Raw genomic sequence first — 25,093 nt, 5'->3', positions numbered from 1 at the left:
TGAACAATGAACCCATGAACCACTTTTCATCTCTTTTCGCACTACTTATTTAAATTATATATGTTGTGCACTGTAAACATAGACTATATATTTATTTTCATAGATGCCGCCTGACCTGCTGAGTTCCTCCAACATTTTGTCTGTGCTTCTCTGGATTTCCAGTATCCGCAGAATATCGTATTTATACGTATAGTAATTGATAGTTCGTTATTATTATTATTATTATTATTGTGTATTGCAATCAATGCTGCTACATAACAACAAATTTCACGACATACGCCAGTGATATTAAACCTAATTTTGAAACAATTCTACAACTGATCTCTATGTGAACGTCTTGGATGTTTCAGTTTTTAAAGGTTAGGTATAAATGGTAAATAGTGTTTCATTATAGTTGCTGTAACGTTCTTCTTATTCTTGAATTTATACCAACAGCTTGTCAGCAGAGCGAGAGAAAGTTTAACAGCATCAAGTACAAAATGCTGGAGGAACTCAGCAGCTCAGGCAGCATCTATGGAAATGAATGCACAGTCGACGCTTCCTGATGAATGGTGTCGGCTCGAAACGTCGATTTCCATAGATGCTGCCTGACCTGCTGCGTTTTTCCAGCATGTTGTGTGTGTTGGTCTGGATTTCCAGTATCTGCAGAATCTCTAGTGTTTAACAGCATTCCGAGTCTGTGGAGGGCCGACACGACGGAGTGGAGGATGAGGAAGCAGGCTGACTGACCTGTATGCGTCCTCTTGTGTATTTTCAGGTTCTCTGAGCGGGCGAACAGCTTCTTGCAACCGGGATACGGGCAATGGAATGGTTTCTCGCCGGTGTGGACCCTGACGTGATTGATCAGTTTGTACTTGGCTTTGAAGGCCTTCCCTTCCCTCGCACAGTTCTCCCAGCAGCAAACGTGAGAAAGGCGCCCGGACGTCGCAACGTGCTCCACCGTCAGGTGAGCCACCAACTCCTGGATGCTGACGAAGGTCCGAGAGCAGCAGCCCTTGGACATGGGCTCGTGGCAGATCCACCTGCAGACCAGCTCCCGTTTAATGGGCTTCAAGTATCTCAGAAACGGAGGGGAGCCGCCGTGAGCAGATAAACTCAGGTTAATCGGGCTATAGTTCTGAAGCAGCGAGGTGAAGTAATTCTCGCCGCTTGCCCCCGTCACTGGGTGGTAGTGGCGTGACCTGCCGATCAGGCCCCCTGATATCCCTAGTGGGATATGCTCATTGACCGCCCTGGTGCTCTGATCGTGAAAGGCAGAGATGAACGGGTGACCCCCACTCCCGGCGCGGCCGCTACACTCGCGGTACATTCGTTCGGCCTTGCCAAACGCGCCCTGGGCTAGACCGGCACCCGGGGGATGGTCCGGCACTACGGGCATGGAAGCAGTCGAGAAATCCCGCCGGGCGAGGAGCTCCCTCCCACTGAAGCCAGAATAAGACTGGTAGGGGGCTGCAAGAGTCGTGCCCCCGGTGTATTCGGATAGATTGTGCGAGGGGCTCAGTTTTAAGGAGAGCGCCAAGTGTTCTGGGGGCAAAGGTGACGACCCCACACTGACCTCGGTCTCACTCTCCCCCGGGTACACGTGTGAGAGTGGGTAGCCGCTAAATCTTGGCACGGCCGTCATCATCTGCCTGGACTGCCGGTCACCTTTGGGCAAATCCGCTAATCTGAGCGCCGGGATTCGCCTAGAAACGTGTGTCCATACCCACTCTAATCTGCTGCTCAGCACCAACCTCCCGACAGTCCCTTAAGCAGAGTGGGGAGCGCGGTGGCAGATTCTCTGATCCATATCTCACACTGCCATTCTGCGTCAGGCCCCTAATCTCAGGAGCACAAAGGCATCAAAACGGACCAGGGATCCGGAATAAAAGCGCAGCAGGAAGGTCTGCTTTTCAAAACGAAGGGCGAGGGGGATTGGAGGGATTTTTTTTAAATGACTGACGCGAAGCGAGCTTGCTGGGGAGATACGCATGCGCTCCCAGCGTGATTCCTCGCCAATTTTTTGCAAAAAGAAATACTGCGAGCAACACCGTACGTCATCGTACGAACGGATTGTTTTGTCTGGATCGTTTAGTTTAGTGAAGTCGAAAGATTAACGCGGAGTAAATAGCACAAAACTGTACCATTAAATGTGACGGTTTCAAATGAGAATTCGAATCAGAATCAGGTTGAATATCACTGGCAAATGTCGTGAAATTTGTTGTTCTTCGGCAGCAGTACATAACTAAAACTATAAATTACAACAAGAACTATATATAAACAAAAAATAACCAATTAGTGCAAAATGAGAGCAAAAAAAAAAGAACTAGCGTGGCGGTGTTGATGGGTCCATTCCGAAATCTGACGGCAGAGGGGAAGCAGCTGTTCTGAAACGCCGAGTGCGTGTACCTCCTCCCTGACGATAGCAGAAATGGGCATGTCCTGGGTAAAAGGAATTCTCAATGATAGATGCAGCCTTTCGGAGATTGTTGAGATACGTGTTTAGAAGTGCCATGTACTGCGCTCCGCCGACTGTTGTCCATTAGAGCGCATTGGACCCTCCCAGCGGAGGTAAACCCACAATAGCAGCGAATTCTCTTGTGGCCCACGGGAAATAACCAGGGCGGAATTTATCTACCGCCGTGGTCAGCTTCCGAGGAGCTGAGAGTTTAGTCCCAACAGAATTGGCCAGAATTTTCAATCGACTGAAATTCTTTCACTTGGTTTTTGACTTCCCTCTCCAGCACTGATTGACGGGCTTGAGATGGCATGGTCAGTCCGCTAATCGTGACGTCAACAAGGAATGCGCAAACCTATCCATCTCTCTCATCAAAGACACACACACACACACACACACACACATACATACACAGACACACGCACACACACACACACACACACACACACACACACTCACACACACACAAGCACACACATACACACAAACACAGACACACACACACACACACACACAAACACAGACACACACACACAAGCACACACATACAGACACAGACACACACACACGCGCGCACACACACACACAAACACAGACACACACACACAAGCACACACATACACACAAACACAGACACACACACAAACACAGACACACACACACGCACACACACACAGACACACACACACACACACAAGCACACACATACACACAAACACACACACACATACACACACGCACGCACACACATACACACAAACACAGACACACACACACACACACAGACAGACAGACAGACACACACACACACACACACACACCATGGAAAGCAGCAATTGCACACGAATTACTGGCACATATCCTTCCAGATACGTGATACACCGTAGTCTGGGTTATAAAACCACCTACAATAATTTCAATCCGCATCGAGACAGTGGCTAACAAATAGTGAAACAATTCTCTGCACGTTCACGTCGAGAGACATACGCACTCTTACAAACCAGATACGCCAACGCTCGAGGTCGAGAGCGAAATAGCTTTTCTTTTAAAGGCAGACATGTTCAAAGCGATTTTTTTCGATATAAAGGTTTGTTTAAACTTGTATTTTGGAAATTATGTGCATTAATTATGACATGCTGCCTAGGTATTTCATCCGTAGATAAAGCACAAGAGGTTGGCCAGCCCTGTGATTAGTTAGTTACTCATAAAGTACGAAGGAAAATGATCGCCTCCGGTTAACGTGAGGAGATCGGGACGGCAGAAGTCCCGTGCTCACGGCACCGACCTGCAGCGGTTTTGATCAGTTTCGGTGAAGCTAATAGAATGTATTTTCGAGTTCAGCAAACTCTCTCGATACCGGGCTCCCAGTGTCAGTTCAGCACGCTGTCTCGGTACCCGGTTCGGAGCTGAACCCGGATCTGCCTTACTGCCTATCGGTTCCAATTTTCCTCAGAAGTGTAAAAGGGAACAACATTACCGTTCCGTCCATTGTCTGGAGCGCACTATCTGAATATTATTAACACACTGTATCTTTCAAAGTTCAAAGTTCATTTTTTTTATCAAAGCACATATATGTCACCATATACAACTATGAGATTCATTTTCTTATAGAGATTCACAGTAAATAAAAGAAACACAATAAAATCAACGAAAGTCCACATCCAGCAGGCCGGAGAAACAACCAATGTGCAAAAGACATCTCGCTGTGCAAACACAAAAATAACTACTACTACTACTATAGAACTATAGAACCGTAGAACATTACAGCACAAAAACAGGCCTTTTGGCCCTTCTTGGCTGTGCCGAACCTATTTTCTGCCTAGTCCCACTGACCTGCACCTGGACAATATCCCTCCATACACCTCTCATCCATGTATCTGTCCTATTCTTAAATGTTAAAAGTGAGCCCGCATTTACCACTTCATCTGGCGGCTCATTCCATACTCCCACCACTCTCTGTGTGAAGAAGCCCCCCCCCTTAATGTTCCCTTTAAACTTTTCCCCCTTCACCCTTAACCCATGCCCTCTGGTTTTTTTCTCCCCTTGACTCAGTGGAAAAAGCCTGCTTGCATTCACTCTATCTATGCTCATCATAATTTTATATACCTCTATCAAATCTCCCCTCATTCTTCTATGCTCCAGGGAATAAAGTCCTAACCTATTCAACCTTTCTCTGTAACTCAGTTTCTGAAGTCCAGGCAACATCCTTGTAAACCTTCTCTGCACTCTTTCAACCTTAATTATATCCTTCCTGTAATTTGGTGACCAAAACTGAACACAATATTCCAAATTCGGCCTCACCAATGCCTTATACAACCTCACCATAACACCCAACTCTTATACTCAATACTTTGATTTATAAAGGCCAATGTACCAAAATCTCTTTTTATGACCCTATCTACCTGTGACGCCACTTTTATTTTGTATCTGTATTCCCAGATCCCTCTGTTCTAATGCACTCCTCAGTTCCTTACCATTTACCCTGTATGTTCTACCTTGGTTTGTCCTTCCAAAGTGCAATACTGTACTTCACACTTGTCTGTATTAAACTCCATCTGCCATTTTTCAGCCCATTTTTCCAGCTGGTCCAAATCCCTCTGCAAGCTTTGAAAACCTTCCTCACTGTCTACTACACCTCCAATCTTTGTATCATCAGCAAATTTGCTGATCCAATTTACCACATTATCCTCCAGATCATTGATATAGATGACAAATAACAATGGACCCAGCACTAATAATAATTGCAATGAGAAGAAGCGATAAATATCGAGAACATGACTTGAAGACCCCCTGACAGTGAGTCCATAGTTTGTGGGAACAGTTCAGTGACAGGGTGAATGAAGCTGGCTGAAATTATCCTCTTTGTGGAACAGCCTGGTGGCTGAGGCGTAATGACTGTTCCTGAACATGGTGGTTACGTTGTAGCACACTGTCTGAGTATCTTTAGCACACTGTCTCAACGCCGCGCACACAGTATAAACTGAAGCCGGACTTGCCTTTCCTTCCATCTGTCTATCGGTTCCAACTCTTGAACGTGTAAACGGGACAACATTACCGCCCCACCAGCTACCCGGAGCACAGGGTGAAACCGCCGGGACAAGGATTCCGCGCATGTCCAAACTCAGCGGTCACACCAAAATATCAGCTCTGTGTGTGTGTAGAACCAGGATCGATATTAGGATGAGTTAACTGAAAACTCATGAAAATGTGTTCCGTCTCTTGTCTACTTTTAAAGTTAAAACATAAAGAGAGACGGAAAAGTAGACTTGCAGTTGACTGACGTTGGCTGTCTGACGGTCGACGTGATTTTCCCCTTTATTCTAATTAATCTGGTAAACTCGGAGTTCGGTTCCCGTGACGCCAGGGCTGGGTAGTGTTTGCAGTTTGAGGTTCCAATATGGATGGAACACATTTTCACCAGCATTTTCAAGTGCAAGTTAAAGTTTATTGTCATCTGACTGTACTTATATGCAACCAAACGAAATAACCTTCCTCCGGACCATGGTGCACCCACAAACCGTATATAACACACAGCTCATAAAATAAATTATTACCATAAATAAATTGATACAATATAATTCAAAAATGCATGCAGTGCGCAGGACAGCTAACCAGTAAACGGTACAGTACTGTAGAGTAAGTAGGGAGCACGCTGCCCCAATGCAGTGACGAGATCTCGGTGGTGGTTGGGTATTAATACACCGTTACTCCGTTTAATTGTTGGGATCGCCACTGCAAAATTTCAATGTCTTATTTCCGTTCTCGCTTGAGGCCCACATGAGCTTATTTGAGAAAACTTCTCTACAGCGAAATGAAAACTCTGGATCTTCAGTTTAAACCAAGAAACTGAATTCTTGCTAATGATCTTTCTGTTCTGAACACAGTATGTATTGAAATGGGACAATTCTATTAGACCGCACACAAATGTCGGAGAATCAAATCACAGGCATATTTCAAGCATTAATACTGTGCGGAGACCCAAAGCTCTCATCCAGAAATGCATTTAAAACAGGCGCATCATATTCCGGGTAACGTGGTGTATTAGTTAGCAGTGGGGCTCGCCGCTGTGTCATTTTCAAGAATTCTCGAACGAAGTAATGTGCGGTAAGATTGATCCGCAATATTTTACCGAAAATCTTACTTGGTTGAATTATCAGTAGCTACATTGAAGTCCGTGGGAAATAGTATTCAGTAAGTACGCCGCACTGTGAAGCATAGACAGCTAAAGATTTCAATCAGAGCACCAGATGCTGGAAGTATGTATGTTTCAATCTGATCTCGGCCTGAAACGTCGACTGTACCTCTTCCTAGAGATGCTGCCTGGCCTGCTGCGTTCACCAGCAACTTTGATGTGTGTTGTCAGTTGATTTAGTGTTAATTTAGAGATACAGCACGGTAACGGGCCCTTCCGGCCCAACGAGCACTCGCCGGTACTAACCGGTATGTCTTTGGAATGGGACGGGGGGTGACCCGAGCACCCAGGGGCAACCCCCATGGTCACAAAGGGAAGGAGGAAACTCCTTACAGACGGCGGCGAGAATCGAACTCCAGTCGCTGCCGCTGTAAAGCGATACAGTGAAGATGCTACCAATTGAACTAACAATTTAGTTTGAGGTCATGACTTCAACTTTGAAACTGGCAGTGAAAATAAATTCTATTTTGACTTTCCGGTCTTGTCCTGGTGTAGATCAGGAGTGTTCATGAAATAACGGCGATTCCAAATAATACTGCACTTTGACATAGATGCACATTTGACATAGATACACCCAATTTCCCTCGGGATCAATAAAGTATATCTATCTATCTACATGTCACCCACTATAATTGTAGATTGTGCGAAGGGTATTTTACAAATTGGCAGATAAACCGATAGATCGAAAAAATGGACAAATAGATCAACTGGCAGATTGACAGTCCAATAGCAAAGACTCCTTCATTGCACTGAATTATTCATGGATTAACGAGCTTGTGCTGGGGAGATCTGATAGGGTTTTATAACATTATGAGTGGCATAGATAGAGCAGGCAATCAGTATCTGCTTCCATTGGGCGTAATGTCTAATACCAGAGGACCTGCATTTAAGGTGAGAGGGGGTAATTTCAAGGGGGATGTGAGGGGCAAGTGTTTTACACATGGTGGTGGGTGTCTGGAACACACTGTCCGGGTGGTGGTAGAGGCAGATACATGAGGGACTTTTAAGAAGCGTTTGGATAGGCACATGAATCTGAGGGAAATAGAGGGATGAGGACTGTGTAGACAGAGATGAATCGTTTAGATTACTAATTTATTTGGTCCTGTACAATGTTGTGGGCTGAAGGTCTGTTCCTGTGCTATGTCCTATGTTCAGTAGGTACGACAGCGGCTGTGGCATGAGAAAGAGTTCTACTGGCTACAAGTTGTCCCTTTTTGAAGCATTCGCTATTCCATTGTGGGAAATTCGACAGACAAACTGCTCACGTCAAGATTCTGCAAGTGATACCAAAGGCTGGTTCGGTTCATGTTGGCCAAGAGCTCGCCTTCTGTAGTAGTGTGAGGTCGTTCACGTGTCCTGACGGAGGGGATAATGTCCTGGGATCGCGTCTGCAGCGCACGGCCCCTCTCAGCCTTCCACTGCAAAGACCTGGCTAGATTTCACTTCACGACTTCAAGGTACGATGCCTGAACCCACAATCTCCCGGCTCGGGGTTCACACAACTTCTCTTCGTAACACCGGTGTTGCTAAAAACTGTGAGGTATACTTATCCCCTGGGGGCATTTTTTGTGCATCAGGATGCGCTTGGAAAAAGTTAAGCGTGGGTGGCGTCCGACTTTACCACTGCTGGCCTTGAAAGGGGTCCAGAGGGGGTTAACAAGAATGATTCCGGGAAAGACAGGGTTAACGTATGAGGAGCGTATGATGGCTCGGGGCCAGTACTCGCTGGAGTTTTGAAGAATGAGAGAGGAGGGGGGTCTCATTGTAATCTATCGAATATTGAAAGGCCTACTTCAGGAGTTCCCAGCCTGGGGTTCACGGACCTTTCGGTTAATAGTTGGGGTGTATGGCATAAAAACGATTGGGTATTCCTGGCCTAGTGGATGTGAGAGGATTCTTCCCAGTAGTGGGCGAGTCAAGTACCAGAGGGCGCAGCCTCGGAATAGAGGGACGTCCATTTGGAACAGGGATGACAGGGAATTTCTTCAGCTGGAGGGAAGTGAATCTGTGGGATTCATTGCCACAGGCGGGTGTGGAGGCCAGGTCATGGGTGTATTTAAAGCGCAGGTGGTTAGTTTCTTGATTCAGGGCGTCAAAGTTTCCCGGGAGAAGGCAGGAGAGTGGGTTTGAGAGGGATAATAAATCAGCCGTGGTTACATGGCGGATCAGTCTCGACGGGCCGAATAGCCTCATTCTCAACCTATGTTTTATGGTCTTGAAGCCTGTTCCCGGACGGCGATTTCGGGCGGGATCCAGATGAAAGGTTGGCATTGTGGCTGCAGTCAGCACCCCGACCGCCGGCTGCCGACTCACACAAATACCTTCAAGTGTTCCTTGACTAGCGTTGCTTCTCAGGGTTCAGTCACGCAGAAAGGGGTCAATAAAAAAGTGGCGCGGACAACAAAAGAGCAAAATACAATAAAACCACCCTCCGTGTCACAGGTCACCTTCATTACTGGTTGAGATATTTACAACTCTTCTCAACTGCAAAAGGTAATCGTACAATGATGCTGTCCTTAGTAAGAACGAACGCCTTGTTTTACTCGGCCCCGTCAAACCCTCTAATGCAATTAGGAACGATACCGTCATTTGATTTATTCAGTAGAGGGTGAGATTTACGGTGTTTTAGGCTTGTTGATGGTCTATTTGGTTAGGGTTCCCCTGAACACCAATAAAGCCCATTATTCTTGTCGTCGTTTACTCTGGCGTGATGCGCATTAATCATCCCCGTGGGATGACCCTTCGGTTATTGATTGATTAGACCACAACATGGGACAATTGAACATGTGTTTTTCCGTCTATCATCTACAAAAAACACAATTGCAGTTCTCAATCTCCCGGCGGCCACTCGATATTCATACTGCTTTCTGGGTGAACGCCCAAATTACATTTTAATACCGCGCAGGAATTTAGGAATTGTATGTGTCATTAAATATTGCACTTAAAACGCTAATTGTACAGCGCCTGATAGGAAATCAAAACTGTACAAAATATGTCGGGACAACTCTGAGGAGTTTGAAACTTCTATGGAAGCTCTGCCTTCTTCAGTCGTACGACAGAATTCACCAAATTCTACCCAATAAATATTCCATGCTCTCGACCCTGACCAAAATTAATAAAAAAAAATCAACGAAATTGTTTGGTCACGAAGTTGCAAGGCACCGAGTTTAAACGATTTGTAAACACAACAAACGTTTTATTTACAACAGAGGGAGAGAGAGAGAGAGAGAGAGAGAGAGAGAGAGAGGGCGAGAGAGGTGGGGGGGGGGAGGGCGTAACACTTGTGAGATTTTACATTCCACATCTGACGGCGAACAGTACCTATTACGGCCATTATAGAAACAGCTAGAAATTGCCCGTGGACAGACTGGATTCAGAACAAACAAACAGATTTCTCTGTTTCGCCATTTTCAAACTTATTGCAGATTTTATTTTAGTATTTATTGAATCTACTGTACCACAAACTGCTGGTTATTTGCATTTTGTTTTGATATTTTTATTTAGAAGGTAAATTTAACTCACGTCAATCAGAATATGCACTTTGGATAAATAACAAATAATTTATTGGAAAACTTACACCGGAGCCCATGTTATCTGATAAGAAGAATTCGCGTGGTCGATTTATATTCATGTAAGAAAAAAAACAACTGGAGATTCTTGTATCATTTACATAAATATATAACATTGCAATATTTGAAGGGCAATGAGACCAAATATTCGATAGATGTGATCAGACAAAGAAGGAATACCTGATGGCAATTTTTATTCTCAATACTGGATGCCACGAAGTAACAATTCTACTCAAATCGGGTAACTGATAATTTCGCGGTAAAGGACCATTACAGATTTTTTGAAGACGCTTGGACGCAGCTTGAGATGGGAGAAAATCTCCTGCCGTAGTTACTAAAGTCTCAGACACATACAAAAATAGCAATTTAGCATTGTACGGTGAATTCTGAATTAAACTCCAATCACAAAGAGAACGGCCGTTTCTTGTGCGTTTGTGAAATAGAGCGACATTAATTGAAATTAGTTGCATTAATTACCTATATGCCAATTGAATGAGGTTAACCATGGTTCTAACTGTAATATAGTTGTCGTAAAGAAAGACAATTAATAATATTACAGATCGCAATTAGCCGGATATTCTAGGAGTGAAGTGAAACAAATTGGATTGTAAATTCACACAAAATGCTGGAGGAACTCAGCAGGCCAAGCAGCATCTATGGAAAAGAGTACAGTCGACGCTTTGGGCGGAGCAGATTTTCTCTTGTTTGGGTTGTAAATTCGATCGACAGAATTCTTTATTTAACCAAGCGCATTCTGCCGTTTTACAAAATAAATACGAGGTTTGTAGAATCGGTTTATTATTTTAAGTCATTTCGGAAAAAGCGAATTCAATCGCGTCGCTCTCGGGTTTGATACCTATAACTCAATGAGAAATATTAAATATTACAGCTAATAATGCGACCAGAAAAATGATTCATCCAATTTACTTTGGTTAATCTACATTGATTCGTCTAGAAACAGATTTATTCTTAGCTGCAGAAGAGAATACTTCCCTCGCCTCTCTCGTTATAAAGTGTTAATCAAACACGAAGGCCTTTGTCTTGTCGTCACGAAGTAAGAGAACCGTTTCTCTGAATTATACCGTATTAGATGGTCCAATTTCAAAACGTATACACGACATATAGTGCAGTTCTAAACACAGCCGAGATATTTTCGCTTTAACCTGCTTAGTGTATTGGACTTTACGGCAGAATTTGAGCCTGAGAGAGTTGAGCGGGAGAACTGATTGCACATCTGCCCCACAAAGCAACATACTTACTTCCCTCCATTATTTATATCGCTCACGTAAAACTGGTTCCATGTGTATGTGCTGACCGGTAAGGAATGGGAACATACTAAATATTATTTCAATAATCCCAATCGATGTGCGTGTCTATTATAGTTTCAAGTTTAATTGTCATTCAACCGCACACGAGAATACAGCCGAACGAAAACAGCTTTCCTTTGGGGCCGGGGGCAAAATACACTATCAACAGTCACACAGCACACATCACATATAAATATGATAGCAGAAAGGCATACGGTTATAAAAAAATAATCTAGACCATGTCCCTGAGTGTCATGGCCTTGAGATCGATGGTGCAGGGATATTGTCCAGGAGCCACGTTTCTGGTTCGTTCGGATCGTAAACCATCTTTGAGAGGGAGAAAAAAGCCGAGCGGCTCGTGAGTCTATCTGCACAGCATTTCGAGGGGAATGTGAAGACTGCCTCGGGTTCACTGTGTTTAAGAGTTTAGAGTGAAATTAGGCTGTGTAATCCAACACAGTTCCGAATCCTGCACAACTCCACACGGCCTGGCTTTGTGTACGACCGGCCGGACTGTCGTGATCATTTAAAAGTTCAGGTACAGTATAGCGGAATCTGGAGCCGGTCTCCGGGGTGTGATAATGCGGTCTCTACTTTCTTCTGCGGCTCAAGTTATTTTAAAGGCAACACCACCGGGCTATACACATGTGTCAGGCTATAAGTCAGAGGTCAAGGAGACTGCCTTGCGCAAAGTCGGCGACATCAGAAGACTGATACAACAGGATAGTCAGTTGATGACCTAATTGAATTAGGCGTTTTTGTTAGAGGGAGAACGGAGCGCGTGCGTCTTGTCATTAATTATCTCCCACAATCACATAAACTGGCATTTCGGGTCTTCACCGAAACATTCAAAGTCAGCGTCCCCCGAAATAATTGAAGCGGATTACGACGGGGGTGGGGAGGCGGTTTTCTAGTTTAATGACGAATACAATTCTCAACAAAATGATTTTTTTGAACTTTTATAACAACTCGCAGACCGTGCACAGTTCCAGCGGTGGAATATTCTCGAAGGAATTTCGCCGATACAGGGCAGGGAAATTCCCAACAATTCATTGAGAGTTTTTGTTTTGCAAAATTGCAAGTTAAAGTGAAAACATAAGACATTGCGCCGGTTCCTGGTTGTTCTTCATTCACGCGCTCTGGACCTCTGAAAGCAACAACAACCCCTTTCATCTACAAACACATTAACAGCGCAACAACGTCAAATTGCTAAACCGTCCACCTTTATTAAACAAATCGTTTCTTTTGCAAGGAGTGTGTTGTAACAAAACCAGGAAAGCTTTCCACCCCGTAAATCGCTGGCGCTAAGGAAATCTGGTTAAATTATACATCCTTCTCTTTATAAAAACGTGTTGAATAAAGGGTTATAATTATTCAGCATTGCAAAGAACTCACCTTCTACCTTTGTTTTCGCCACTAAACCCCCCCCCGTGCACTGAGCTCGTTTGTGGGAAGAGGAGCTGCAGAAGTCTGCGGAGCTGCACTGAACTCACAGCTCACTGCAAAGCTAAAAAAAAGAGGTAGTGAAGTTCTTTCCAATGTACTGTTTGGGGATAAGGGCCGTCAAAGAATCGTGTTATAAAGCTCTGCATGAAGCGGAGCCTCAATGCATCTCTGAACTTGATCAGATTTTATGTTTCCTGCAGCGAGGCGGCGGCGGTTGTGTAGAGGCTGTTCAATGGGCAGATTTTGGCTAGGACAATCGCAATCCCACACCTTCCAAAGACTCTCCTTCCAAACCCAGCGACACCTCTGCTGCCTTCTCCAGCAACTTGTATGTGTGTTACACCTTTGTGTGTGTGCGTGTGTGTGTGTCAGTGTGTGTACGTGTGTGTGTCTATGTCAGTGTGTGTACGTGTGTATGTGTGTGTATGTGTGTGTATGTCTGTGTGTGTGTATGTCAGTGTGTGTACGTGTGTATGTGTGTGTATGTGTTTATGCGTCCGTGTGTGTATGTATGTGTGTATGTGTGTGTGTCTCTGTGTGTGTGTATGTATGTATGTGTGTGTATGTCAGTGTGTGTGTGTATGTCAGTGTGTGTGTATATGTCCCTGTGTGTGTATGTGTGTATGTGTGTATGTGTGTCAGTATGTGTGCGTGTGTATGTGTCTGTGTGTGTATGTCAGTGTGTGTGTACGAGTGTATGCGTCAGTGTGTGTGTATGTGTGTATGCGTCTGTGTGTGTGTGTGTGTCTGCGTGAGCGTGTGTATCTACCCTGTGTGTGTGAGTGTATCTGTGTGTGCGTGTACTGTGTGTATGAGGGTATGTGAATATGTGTACTCTGTGTATGTATATGTGAGAGAGTGTGGGTGAATGCGTGCGTGTGTACTCTGTGTCTGTGAGACAGAGTGTGTGTGAGGGAGAGAGGGAGTGTGTTTGTCAGTGTGTCCGTGTGTGTGTGAGAGAGAGTGAGTGTGTACAGACTGGAGTCGGTTGCAAGTACAACCGAACAGCAAGTTTAGTACGGTTTAATTTTAAAAAGGAGCAAACAAACAATGCCAATAATCATACAATGACAGCTCCCCCTCCCTTTGTACGAGTAGAAAGGAAATCTTCCTATTGCGTAGTCAGGAAAACACCCGAAGCGAGTTCTGTAAATAATAGTTAACTTTTAAATAGGCGTGCAACCGGACACCTCCCGCAGAATCAGTTTGGATAACATTCAAAATTTACGATTGTTTAATGTCATTTCCTGTACACAAGTGTAAAGGAGAACAAAACAATTGTTACTCCTGATCCGAAGCAGCACAGAAAACCTCAATAAGATAGAGAACTCAATAATGATAAAATATTAAAACACAATAACTATAAATACAGAAGGTAGGCTATATACATAGATTAGTTGTGTGTCCTTAAAGTAACGCTACGCCACAGACTGTCAGTTTTACACATTTTCACATTTATTGTCTCTAAAATCCTCGGAACAGTTTTAAATGTCAGGAAGATTCTTTCTCATTGTGAGCTCAAGGGACCAATTTAACCAACAGATGGGTAAAGGCTGCTTGAAAGTGGGGTTGGGGGAGGAGGGAACAATACGAGCTGCTCTGCGGATTCAATATTTGAGACTTGGGAAGTCTCCCCAACCATCGCGGCTCTTTCAACGAAAATGTGTGCAGATTTGATTGACGCAGGAGTTGTGCATTTCTCGACCCTTCCTAGTGTACAAATCTCTACTTTTAAAAGGAATCTGCAGCGGAACAAATGGTCTGAGCGCAGTGGGGAGCACAAAGAGCGGATTTGCCCTTCTACGCGGTACCACTGGTTGAGCGTAATTAAGTCCAAATATACAAAACATTTTAACCGCTGTTTCTGAAATTAAATGGAAGAGTATGATGCAAATCAGACTGAACTAGGCATAATTAATCAAGGGCGATAACATAGAGGTGCCATACCTGTAAATAACCCTGGGAATCAACCAATCGGAATCAAGAAACTGTGAGCCTCTTGGATATTTTAGTAGCAATTTGTGCCACTCAACTGGGTTTCTTCCAATGAATTCACAGCATGACGCTCACGTGATGGCAAGCTCCCCTTCCCCTGATTGGCTGGCTGCTGGTTGCCTCTTGAGTTGGGCAGTTGTGTGATTGACTCTATCAGTGAGAGAACTCCAGCCTATTGAAGAGGTGGTATCCGGCTGAGAGCAACAATTATTCCTGGAGTTTGGTTTTTTTTTCAACAGCGCGACCTCATCAAAGGCGTTTCTAATGCAAAAAGACTGAACCGGGACATTTTGCAAAGTTCAGGGTCTCCCGCCCGCCCCCCTCCCCGCCATCTGCTTCCAGATTCCCCCCGGAGCGAGCGTATTTTGGGGTAGATGGCGATGCTGCTCGACGGTGGCCCCCAGTTCCCCACGCTGGGAATGGGTGGTTTCGGGAGCCCCCGACACCATGACATGAGTAACCGCGAGCCGGCACTGGGGTTCGGCCCTTTCTGCGACTCGCCTGACCCTGGAACCTTCAAGCTCAGCCCGGGGTCTCACGAGATCTCGGCCGGCCAGACCTCTGCCTTCACCCCGCAGGCATCGGGCTACACAGCCGCTTTGGCTCCTCACGCCGGCCAAGTTGGCTCCTACGGTGGGACGCCGTTCAACGCCAGCCGGGAGTTTCTGTTTCGCAACCGGAGCGGCACTCTCGGGGACTCGGCCATCGCGGGCTCCCAGCACAGCCTCTTCAGCTCGCCTGGCGGGGGGATGCACGGACCCCCGGCCATACCGGACGCTCCGGGACATCTCCTCTTCCCAGGACTTCACGAGCAGAATTCCAACCACTCGTCGGCCGCCGGGCACGTCGTGAACGGTCAGATGCGCCTCGGACTGCACGGTGAGCTGTTCGCCAGGGCAGACCCTTACCGGGGCGTGAGCAGTCCGAGGGTCGAGTCCTACTCGACGGCGCAGTTGCACAACTACAACCCGATGAATATGACGATGGGGATGAACGTGGCGCGACACCAGGGACCCGGAGCGTTCTTCCGCTACATGAGGCAGCCCATCAAACAGGAGTTACCCTGCAAGTGGGTGGACGAAGTTCAGAACAATCGCAGCAAAGCCACTTGCGAACGGACTTTCGGCAGCATGCACGAGCTGGTAGCCCACCTGGCCGTGGAGCACGTCGGCGGGCCCGAGCACACCAACCACATCTGCTACTGGGAGCAGTGTCCCCGGGGAGGCAAATCCTTCAAGGCCAAATATAAACTCATCAACCACATCCGCGTGCACACGGGCGAGAAACCTTTCCCGTGCCCCTTCCCAGGATGTGGGAAAATATTTGCCAGGTCGGAAAACCTGAAGATCCACAAACGGACCCACACAGGTAAGGGGGCGACAAGGGGGTGCGCCCGCCCGGGCAGCCGTGCTTTTTGTATGGGGCCTTTTCCCAAACCGCGATCAGTGTTACCCTGTGGACATTGACAGCACTGGCCCGTACGGATACTTACACCACGCTCCTTCGACCAGAAACAATTCAATGATCTCACATTCCCCCCCCCCCCACCCCAGTTACTTAGCGGAGATGTTGTTCGGGGACTTTACGAAACTTGTTTGGAAAACATTCACTTTCACAGTGGAAAAATAGCTGGTCTCTTTCGCACTTACCCCCCCAGGCAGGAGGTACTTCCAGAGACAATTCTAAAGATGCGCGTCTTTGTCTTTTATTTTCACAACAATAAAGGATGACACTTTATTCCATTTACCGAGGATTAGAGAGAAATTCTCATTCGCCTCTTGGCTTCCACCGCCTTGTAGCCGCACTTCACGTCCGCACTTGAAGCAAAGCGCAACCGGCACTTTTGTTACACCATGAGGTTAGTTCGTTTTGTTTCTGAGCGAAGGAAAGAGATCAAATTGCCAAAGTCCTTGCGCGGAGAACTACAATTCACAGAAAGGTTACACACTGTTTTTCTAGTCTTTTCCCCCTGATGTAGGCCAAAGGTTTCAAACCATCAAACGCCTTATTTAAAAAAAACAATTCACATCTTTCTTAAAAACGAACCTAAATCAAATTTACAAGTAAAATTATACTACATTAATAATTTAGGTGAAATAGTCAATTGCAGAATTTAACCACAGATGGTCTTTTTACAATTTTTCTGGATTTCTTTGTCTTTGGATTCTTCATCTCATATTTTCGATATTTATTACTTATTTTTTTCTTTTTGTATTTGCAGTTTGTTGTCTTTTGCACACATGCGTTTGTTCGTCTTGTTGTGTGCGGTCTTTCATTGATTCTGTCCTGATTCTTTCATTTTACTGTGAATTCCCGCAAGATGAACCTCAGGGTTATATATGGTGACATATATGTCCTTTGACAATAAATTTACTTTTAAACATTGGCCCTGAAAGTTAAGACGGCAAGACTATAATGAACAAGTAAATAATGCGGGTTGCGTATGTGTAAAACAGATAGTTCCTGACCGTACATTTATTGTTGATTCCGCACAGGTGAAAAGCCGTTTAAGTGTGAATTTGAGGGCTGTGACAGGCGATTCGCCAACAGCAGTGACCGCAAGAAGCACATGCATGTGCACACATCAGACAAGCCCTACATCTGTAGAATGTGTGACAAGTCCTATACGCATCCCAGCTCCCTTCGTAAGCACATGAAGGTAATCGCTTCTTTACTGATGGTCTGGATGTGGACTTACTCCGGGAACCCAAGCCCACTTGACATTCCCAGTGCACACCCCGCTCGCCCCGCGACTTCGCTACTGGAAGCGTTTCTGTTTCTGCAGAGCCCAACTTATGCCGAAGGAATCCGCGCCGGGTTTGCGTTTGAGGAAATTCGCGTCGCCACGTTTCTGATTTGTCGTTGCAGGTTCACGAATGCCAGGGTTCGGATACATCTCCCGCGCCCAGCTCCGGATACGAATCCTCCACTCCCCCGGCCTTGCTCTCCTCAAACAGTGAAGATCCCGGCAAGAGCGCGGCGCCACTCGCACAGAACCATCCCAACCACAACCCGCCGCTGCCGCCCAATTTTAACGAGTGGTATGTGTGAGGACCGGACACAGCAGGCTATTCGGGGACGGATCCGGCGGCTCACCACCTCCGACCTGTTGAAACTTTACCGAACCAAGCTGATAACCGCGTCCCGGCAAAGCGCTGCCGGCGGGAAGCGGCTGGTGGTTGGCTCCGGTTTCAAGGCTAATGTAGAGCTAGTCGACACCGAGAACACACTCAGGATTTCAACCGACTGCTCCGGCGCTCAAGAGGTGATGATTTTTTTTCCCGTTGTTTTGTCGGAATTTTTTAGAGGGTTGGGAACTCGCGTTTGCCATTTCTAGTAAAGTTCACGGCACATCAAAGGTGGCGGCTGTGAAATCCAGACAGTCTTAAAAGAAACTGCCAAAGTCTTATTATGTCTTGAAGTTAAAAGAATTCTTGTGAATGTATTTCCTGTCCGACTGGGTCAAAGCTGTTGTGGTCTTACGCTTTTCGCAAGTTGCGCAGTCCTGTCACCGGCGCTGCTCCGTGACAATTAACGTTGCCTTTTTTGTAACAACTAATTTCTGTAAATATACATATTCATAATGTCATATTTATCACTTTGTAATTTAATTGTCGATATTTGCGTGACACGCTGAAACAATATTTATGAAGAATTGTTTTCTAACAAAAAACTATGTACAATTTGATTTTTTTTGAAAAAAGGGTTATAACAGCGTTAACATTAAACAATTTTCGTTTACAAAACCAAGACGTGTCCAGTATTCAGCTTCCCCGTCTCCTTAAATTACTCGCAGTGAAATTTTGCTGTGACTTACTGCCCATGTCTTGAAAAAAAGAATTTAAATCGTTCCGAAAATTAATTGATAATTAAAATAAAATTGCAGATTCTGAATTATTTTAAAGAAATTTTAAAGCGATTAATTAAAAGGAGACTGAATTAATAATAGTCGGGGTGTGTGTGTGTGAATCGTTGTGGTAATGGATGGGGAAGAGGCCTCAGAGATGACGCTGTGTCTTCCTAAAAAATCACTGTTTGTACTGTTAGTCCATTAATTAATTCGCCTATTAATTAATAAGCGGAGAAAACCTGATGGGCTGAATGGCCTGATTTTTGTTCCTATTTCTTATAGTCAATAATTCCGTCCTACATCAAGTTTACACATCAGAATATGGTTTATTATCACGGATTTATACCACACAAAATCGCTGAATTAACGCCGTCTTCTGTTTACTTGTAAGATTTCAACTTGATTTTCCCCTTCCCATCCCCCAACCACCCTCGAGAAAAGATTGTTTGCCCACAGCAAACATTTATCCAGCGAGTGGCCACGGCCCGCCGCAGATTGCCACATTCTCTGCCGGAAATGATTTAACATAAACTTCAATTGGTAAATGCAACTCCAGCGCCGAGTGTTTGCGACCGGCAGATCCGAAACCTGTACAATATCGCTGCATCAATCTTCAGACAGGCAGGGGAAGAGATCATTCACGTTTCAAAATAATTAAATTCCATTTAACTATATACAGAAGCGTTGGGATTTATAGCTCCGAACACCAGCCCGTCCACGCCACCGTTGAACAGGAATATTACAGGGCTCTCCCTTTCACTGGAGTCCAGTCACCACCAGCTTTTCACTTTTCCCTATTACTTAAACCTTTTACCATCGGAAGTTACAATGATAATAACAAAACAGATGTATTTATTTCAAAAGTCAGGCAAAGCGTCCTCTTAAGGCCATCGCCTCTACTGGGGCATAGGCCGCCGACAGCAGCTCGCCAGAGCCTCTGTCCTGGGCGAGTCTGTCAAGTTGTCCCCACGTGTAGTCCACCTTCATCCGTATCCTACCCCTCCCAGGAGTGAAACCTTTACAGCCTTTGCTGGCGTCTCTGAGGTGGTGGGTTTTGACGGGATGGGGTTGCTAGCCCCCCATGCCCAACTCTCCTACTTTTGCAGCGGGGCTTGGGACTGTCCATGGCGGAGTTCAGGCAAAGCGCTGCGTACGGAAGAATAATACAAGAGAAGCGGGTCGCCTTGGGCTTTCTAAACCACAGCGTGGCCAGGGTCGCTCTATCATGTATTAATTAAGATCGAGTACAAATCACGTGGGACGTGTCTAACTGGCAGCAGAGATTAACTTTAATATCATGTTGACCTTGGGTGATTCCAGTGATTTTTTAAAATATAAATTATAAAATCTTTATCTCGCGGTCTGCAAATGTCTACAGGGATTGCTTAAACTACATGCATTCACGGTTGTGCAAACAGCTCGTTCATCTCCACGGTGACAGTGTGTTAATTCGGGAAGTCAACTGACTGTGATATACCTACTGGATAATTATACTCCCACCAAAGGCTGACAATCAATACATTCACATTCCAGCGTTGGCGTATATTCAGTCATTTCTGGGTTCGCAGTTCTCTGGAAAACACTGACAGGAAGACACACAGATAATTCCTGTTGCTTATTTAAACCGATTCATTTGAAGGTTTAGTGTAACCGGATTTATTGCGCGTTCTTCGCCCTGCTTTAAATATTTTCTCCTTCCTTGCTTCATTTTTAAACTGAACTAACGAATTGCACAGACTCTTCGGTGAATTAAAACATATTTCAATGTTTATTAGCCTTCGTTTACAGAAGTAAATCTTAATATATTGTATACACCAGTTACTGCGGAGATTTCGGTTCTTTTAACCAACGCCGGAAAGACTGGTTTTAGAGAGTTGCATTAAATAACACCCAAAGAAATATATATATTACATCCAGTTAATTAGATATTCAATGTTTATATAAAAGTATATCCCAATTTTATGTAAATTAAACGTCCATAAATTAATAATAAGGAATAAACGCGGGTTTAAACGCAAATAGTAGTTTCCGAAGGTTCAGACTTTCAAACAATATCGAAGATTAAAGGTGTCAGAATTAGCATCGGCAATTTCCTCTGACTGTCGTGTTGGTATGCGGCCTGTGCGCGACTGTGTAAATGCTAGTGAATATTAACTTGTGTAACTGCCTGTCCTTGAGTATATTTTTGTGTGTTTGTGACTGAGCCCGGGTTTATTTGTAAGTGAGCAAATGCGAATGTTCGTGAGTAAACTGATTTTGATTTATGTTTGCACTGCGTCCTTGCATTGCAACGCTGGTATGTAAGAATATGTGAAAATTTATGTGTGTATTTGTGTGAGTCTGTGTGTGTGTGTGCGTGTGAGCGAGAGAGTGCGTGTGAGTGAGTGAGTGTGTGTGTGTGTGTGTGTGTGTGTGTGTGTGTGTGTGTGTGTGTGTGTGTGTGTGTGAATTTTAGTTTGACAGTGTATGTGCGAGAATGTGCGTCTGCACATATGGTATCCGCGGGGTGAGGGTGTTTAACCGGAGAGTGAAGATCTTGTGTCTGCGTTCTAGTTTTGTGAGAGTGGGAGTAAGTGCGATTGTTTGAGTGTGTAGGTCAGAAGGCACAATGCTGGGCCGGTTAGGATGAAGGGTTAGGTGGCTGCAGCATTCTCAACTTGACAATGGCCAGTGGCTGCAGTGACCACTCTCGGCCACCGGCCTTCCGGAGTGCAGTCGCAGCACTCTGTGGCCAGAGCAGTTTCAGGGACTGCTAGTTTCTAACCTGCCCTCCACAGAGCCATCTTACACAACCCCAAATCTGCAAGATAAATTCAAATATTTAATGTGATTTTGAGTAAGGTAGATTTTACAATGCAATTAATTAAAAATTGTAGAAGTCGTTGATCCACTCGATGCCGGGGAATAAATATAAAATTCATAAGTAAAAGTCTGTTTAAGAGGGTGATATTGCGGAAATATCTCGGCGCAGGACTGGAAGCTGTTCTATAATAACGTTGTCGAGATTTTGAAATGCTGAACTTTATGTTGCCCCTTCACTCGCTCACGGTCCCGCGGGAACACTGTGAAGTCTGTAACCAAGACCATTAGACCATAAGCCATAGGAGCAGAATTAGGCCATTCGGCCCATCGAGCCTTCGCCTCCCATCCATCACGGCTGATTTATTATCTCTCTCAACCCTATCCTCATGCCTTCTCCCCGTAACCTTTGACGCCAGGATTAATCAAGAGTCTATCAACCTCTTTAAATATACCAAATGGCTTGGCAATTTTCGCAAACTCCTGAGGAAGTGCATGCACTAACGTGCTTTCTTACGTGCCTGGCCCAGGGCACGTCCTCTGAAATGATAACATCGACGAATTTAAAGTTGCTGACCTCCTCCACCTCTGAACCCCTCTAAGAGGACTGGTTTATGGACCTCCAATTTCCTCCTCCTGAAGTCAATGATCAGCTCCTTAGTCTTGCTGACACTGAGTGAGTGGTTGTTGTTGTGGCGCCACTCGGCCAGAGTTTCAGTCTCCCTCCTGTATGCTGATCTGTCACCATCTTTGATTCAACCAGCGACAGTGGTGTGGTCAGCCTTAAATATGCCACTGGAGCGGTGCTTAGCCACGCAGTCATAAGTTAAAGTGAGTAGAGCAAGAGGCTGGCACACAGCCTTGTGGTTCAACTGTGTTGATGGAGATTGTGTAAGAGATGTTGTTGTGAATCTAAAATGACTGGGGTCTGCAAGTGAGGAAATCAAGGATCCAATTGAACAAAGAGGTACTGAGGTCAAGGACTTAGACCACAAGACCATAAAACCATAAGAACTAGGAGCAGAATTTGGCCATTCAGTGCACTGAGTCCATTCTGCCATTCCATCATGGCTGATCCCAGATCTCATTCAACCCCATACACCTGTTCTCTCACCATATTCCTTGATGCCCCAATCAATCAGGAATCTATCAAATTCTGCTTTGAATATACCCATGGACATGGCCTCCACAGGTAGAGCATTCCACAGACTCACCACTCTTTTGCTAAAAAAAACTCCTCTTTACTTCTGTTCCAAAGGGTTGCCCATCAATTCTGAGGCTGTGTCCTTTAGTTCTGGATACCCCCATTAGAGGAAACATCCTCTCCACATCCACACCATCTAGTCCTTTCAACATTCAATAGGTTTCATAAGCTCTCTCCGCATTGAATACAGGTCCAAAACAACCAAAAAAGGTTAACATGTGCTCCTCATATGTTAACCCCTTCATTCCTGGAATCACCCTCATAAACTTCCTCTGGACTTTTTTCAATGACAACACATCCTTTTTGAGATAATGGGCCCAAAACAGTTCACAATACTCCAAGTGCAGCCTGACTACTGTCTTATAAAGACTCGACAGTATCTTCTTGTTTTTATATTCTATTCCAGTTGAAATAAGTGCCATTTACCACAGACTCATTCTGTGAATCAACCTTCTGGGAGTCTAGCACAAGGACTCTTAAATCCCTTTGTACCTCTGATGTTTATTTTTTCCCCCCATTTAGATAATAGTCTGCACTATTATCCCCTATACCAAAACACATTGTCATACATTTCCCAACACAGTACTCTATTTGCAACCTTTCTTCCAATTTGTCTAAGTCCTGCTGAAATTGCATTGCTTCATCAGCACTACCTACCCCTCCATCTACGTTTGTATCATCCATAAACTTTGCAACAAAAGCATCAATTCCACTATCTAAATCACTGACAAATAATGTGAAAAGTAGCGGTCCCAATACTGATCCCCGAGGAACACTGCTAGTCATTGGCAACCAACCAGAAAGGCCCCTTTATTCCCACTCACTGCCTCCTGCCCATCAGCCATTCCTCTATCCATGCCAGTATATTTCTTATAGCACCATAGGATTTTATCTTGTTAAGCAGCCTCATGTGTGGCATCTTATCAAATGCCTTCTGAAAACCTAAATAAATGACATCCACAGCCCTTCCCTACTGACCTTGCTTGTTAATTCCTCGAATAGTTCCAGCAGATTTACAGGAAAGATTTCCCTTTACAGAAACCATGCTATATTTGACTTATTTTATCATTAGTCTCCATGTACCCTGAAAGCTCATCTTTAATAATGAAATTCAACAACTTTGCAACAGCTGAGGTTAGGTTAACTGGCCTATCCTTCCCTTTCTTTTCTCTTTCTCCCTGCTTAAAGAGTGGAGTGACATTTGCAATTTTTCAGTCCTCTGGAACCATGTCAAAATCAAGTAATTCATGAAAGATCAAGACTAATGCATCCACTATCTCTTCAGCATCCTCCTTCAGGACTCACGGATGTACTCCATCAGCTCCAGGTGACTTATCCAGCTTAAGACCTCTTAGTTTGCTGAGCACTTTTTCCTCTGTAATAGCAATTTTATTATCAGCTAGTTTGCCCTCATATTTCATTTTTCCCTTCTTATAGTTTCCTTTAGTTGCCTTTTGTTGGCTTTTAAAAGCTTCCTCATCATCCAACTCTCCACTCGCTTTTGCAATCTTCTATGCCCTTTCCTTGGATTTTATGCAGTCCTTCAGACCATAAAACCATAAGACATAGGAGCCAATTGGCTCATCTGGTCTGCTCCACTATCCAATCATGGCTGATCCTTTTTTCCACACCTCAACCCTATTCCCCAGCCTTCTCTACATAATCTTTGATGCCATATCCAATCAAGAACCTATCAATCTCTGCCTTAAGTACACCCAATGACCTGCCCTTCACAGCTGCCTGTGGTAATAAAGTCCACAAATTCACCACTCTCTGGCTAAAGAAATTTCTCTGCATCTCTATTTTGAATGGATGCCCCTCTATCCTGAGGCTGTGCCCTCTTGTCCTAGACTCCCCCACCATGGGAAACATCCTTTCCACAACTAATCTGTCCAGGCCTTTTAACATTTGAAACGTTTCAATGAGATCCCCCCCCCCCCCCCACACCATCCTTCTAAAGTCCAGCGAGTACAGACCCAGAGCCATCAAATGTTCCTCGTATGATAACCCTTTCTTTCCTGGAATCATCCTTGTGAACCTCCTCTGAACCCTCTCCAATGCCAGCACATCTCTTCTTAGATGAGTGGCCCAAAACTGTTCACAATACTCAAGGTGAGGCCTCACCAGTGCCTTATAAAGCCTCAGCATCACATCCTTGCTCTTGTATTCTAGACCTCTTGAAATGAATGCTAACATTGCATTTGCATTCCTCACCACCGACTCGACCTGCAAGTTAATCTTTTGGGTGTTTTGCACAAGGACTCCCAAGTCCCTTTGCATCTCAGATTTTTGGA

At 44.9% G+C, this 25,093-nt stretch overlaps 1 protein-coding gene across 1 annotated transcript; it reads left to right on the top strand.

The window, feature by feature from the left end:
- The first annotated feature begins 15,320 nt into the window (after window positions 1-15,320).
- On the top strand, window positions 15,321-17,997 carry LOC140204606 (zinc finger protein ZIC 3-like). The gene is made up of 3 exons (XM_072271330.1): window positions 15,321-16,314; window positions 17,442-17,605; window positions 17,815-17,997. The coding sequence occupies exons 1-3, from the start codon at window positions 15,321-15,323 to the stop codon at window positions 17,995-17,997; spliced, it is 1,341 nt and encodes a 446-aa protein (XP_072127431.1).
- Window positions 17,998-25,093: the final 7,096 nt, after the last annotated feature.

The sequence above is a fragment of the Mobula birostris genome, chromosome 10 (genome assembly GCF_030028105.1).
Source record: "Mobula birostris isolate sMobBir1 chromosome 10, sMobBir1.hap1, whole genome shotgun sequence".
In the NCBI taxonomy this organism is placed as follows: Eukaryota; Metazoa; Chordata; class Chondrichthyes; order Myliobatiformes; family Myliobatidae; genus Mobula; species Mobula birostris.
Note: the sequence above shows the minus strand (reverse complement) of the source record. Positions and strands in the feature narration are given on the sequence as shown.

Excerpts from the sequence above, each read along its gene's own strand:
- LOC140204606 (XM_072271330.1), top strand. The coding sequence starts at position 15,321 with ATGGCGATGCTGCTCGACGGTGGCCCCCAGTTCCCCACGCTGGGAATG. Across the intron at positions 16,315-17,441 it reads CCACAAACGGACCCACACAG|GTGAAAAGCCGTTTAAGTGT; the intron begins GTAAGGGGGCGA and ends GATTCCGCACAG. Across the intron at positions 17,606-17,814 it reads CCCTTCGTAAGCACATGAAG|GTTCACGAATGCCAGGGTTC; the intron begins GTAATCGCTTCT and ends TTGTCGTTGCAG.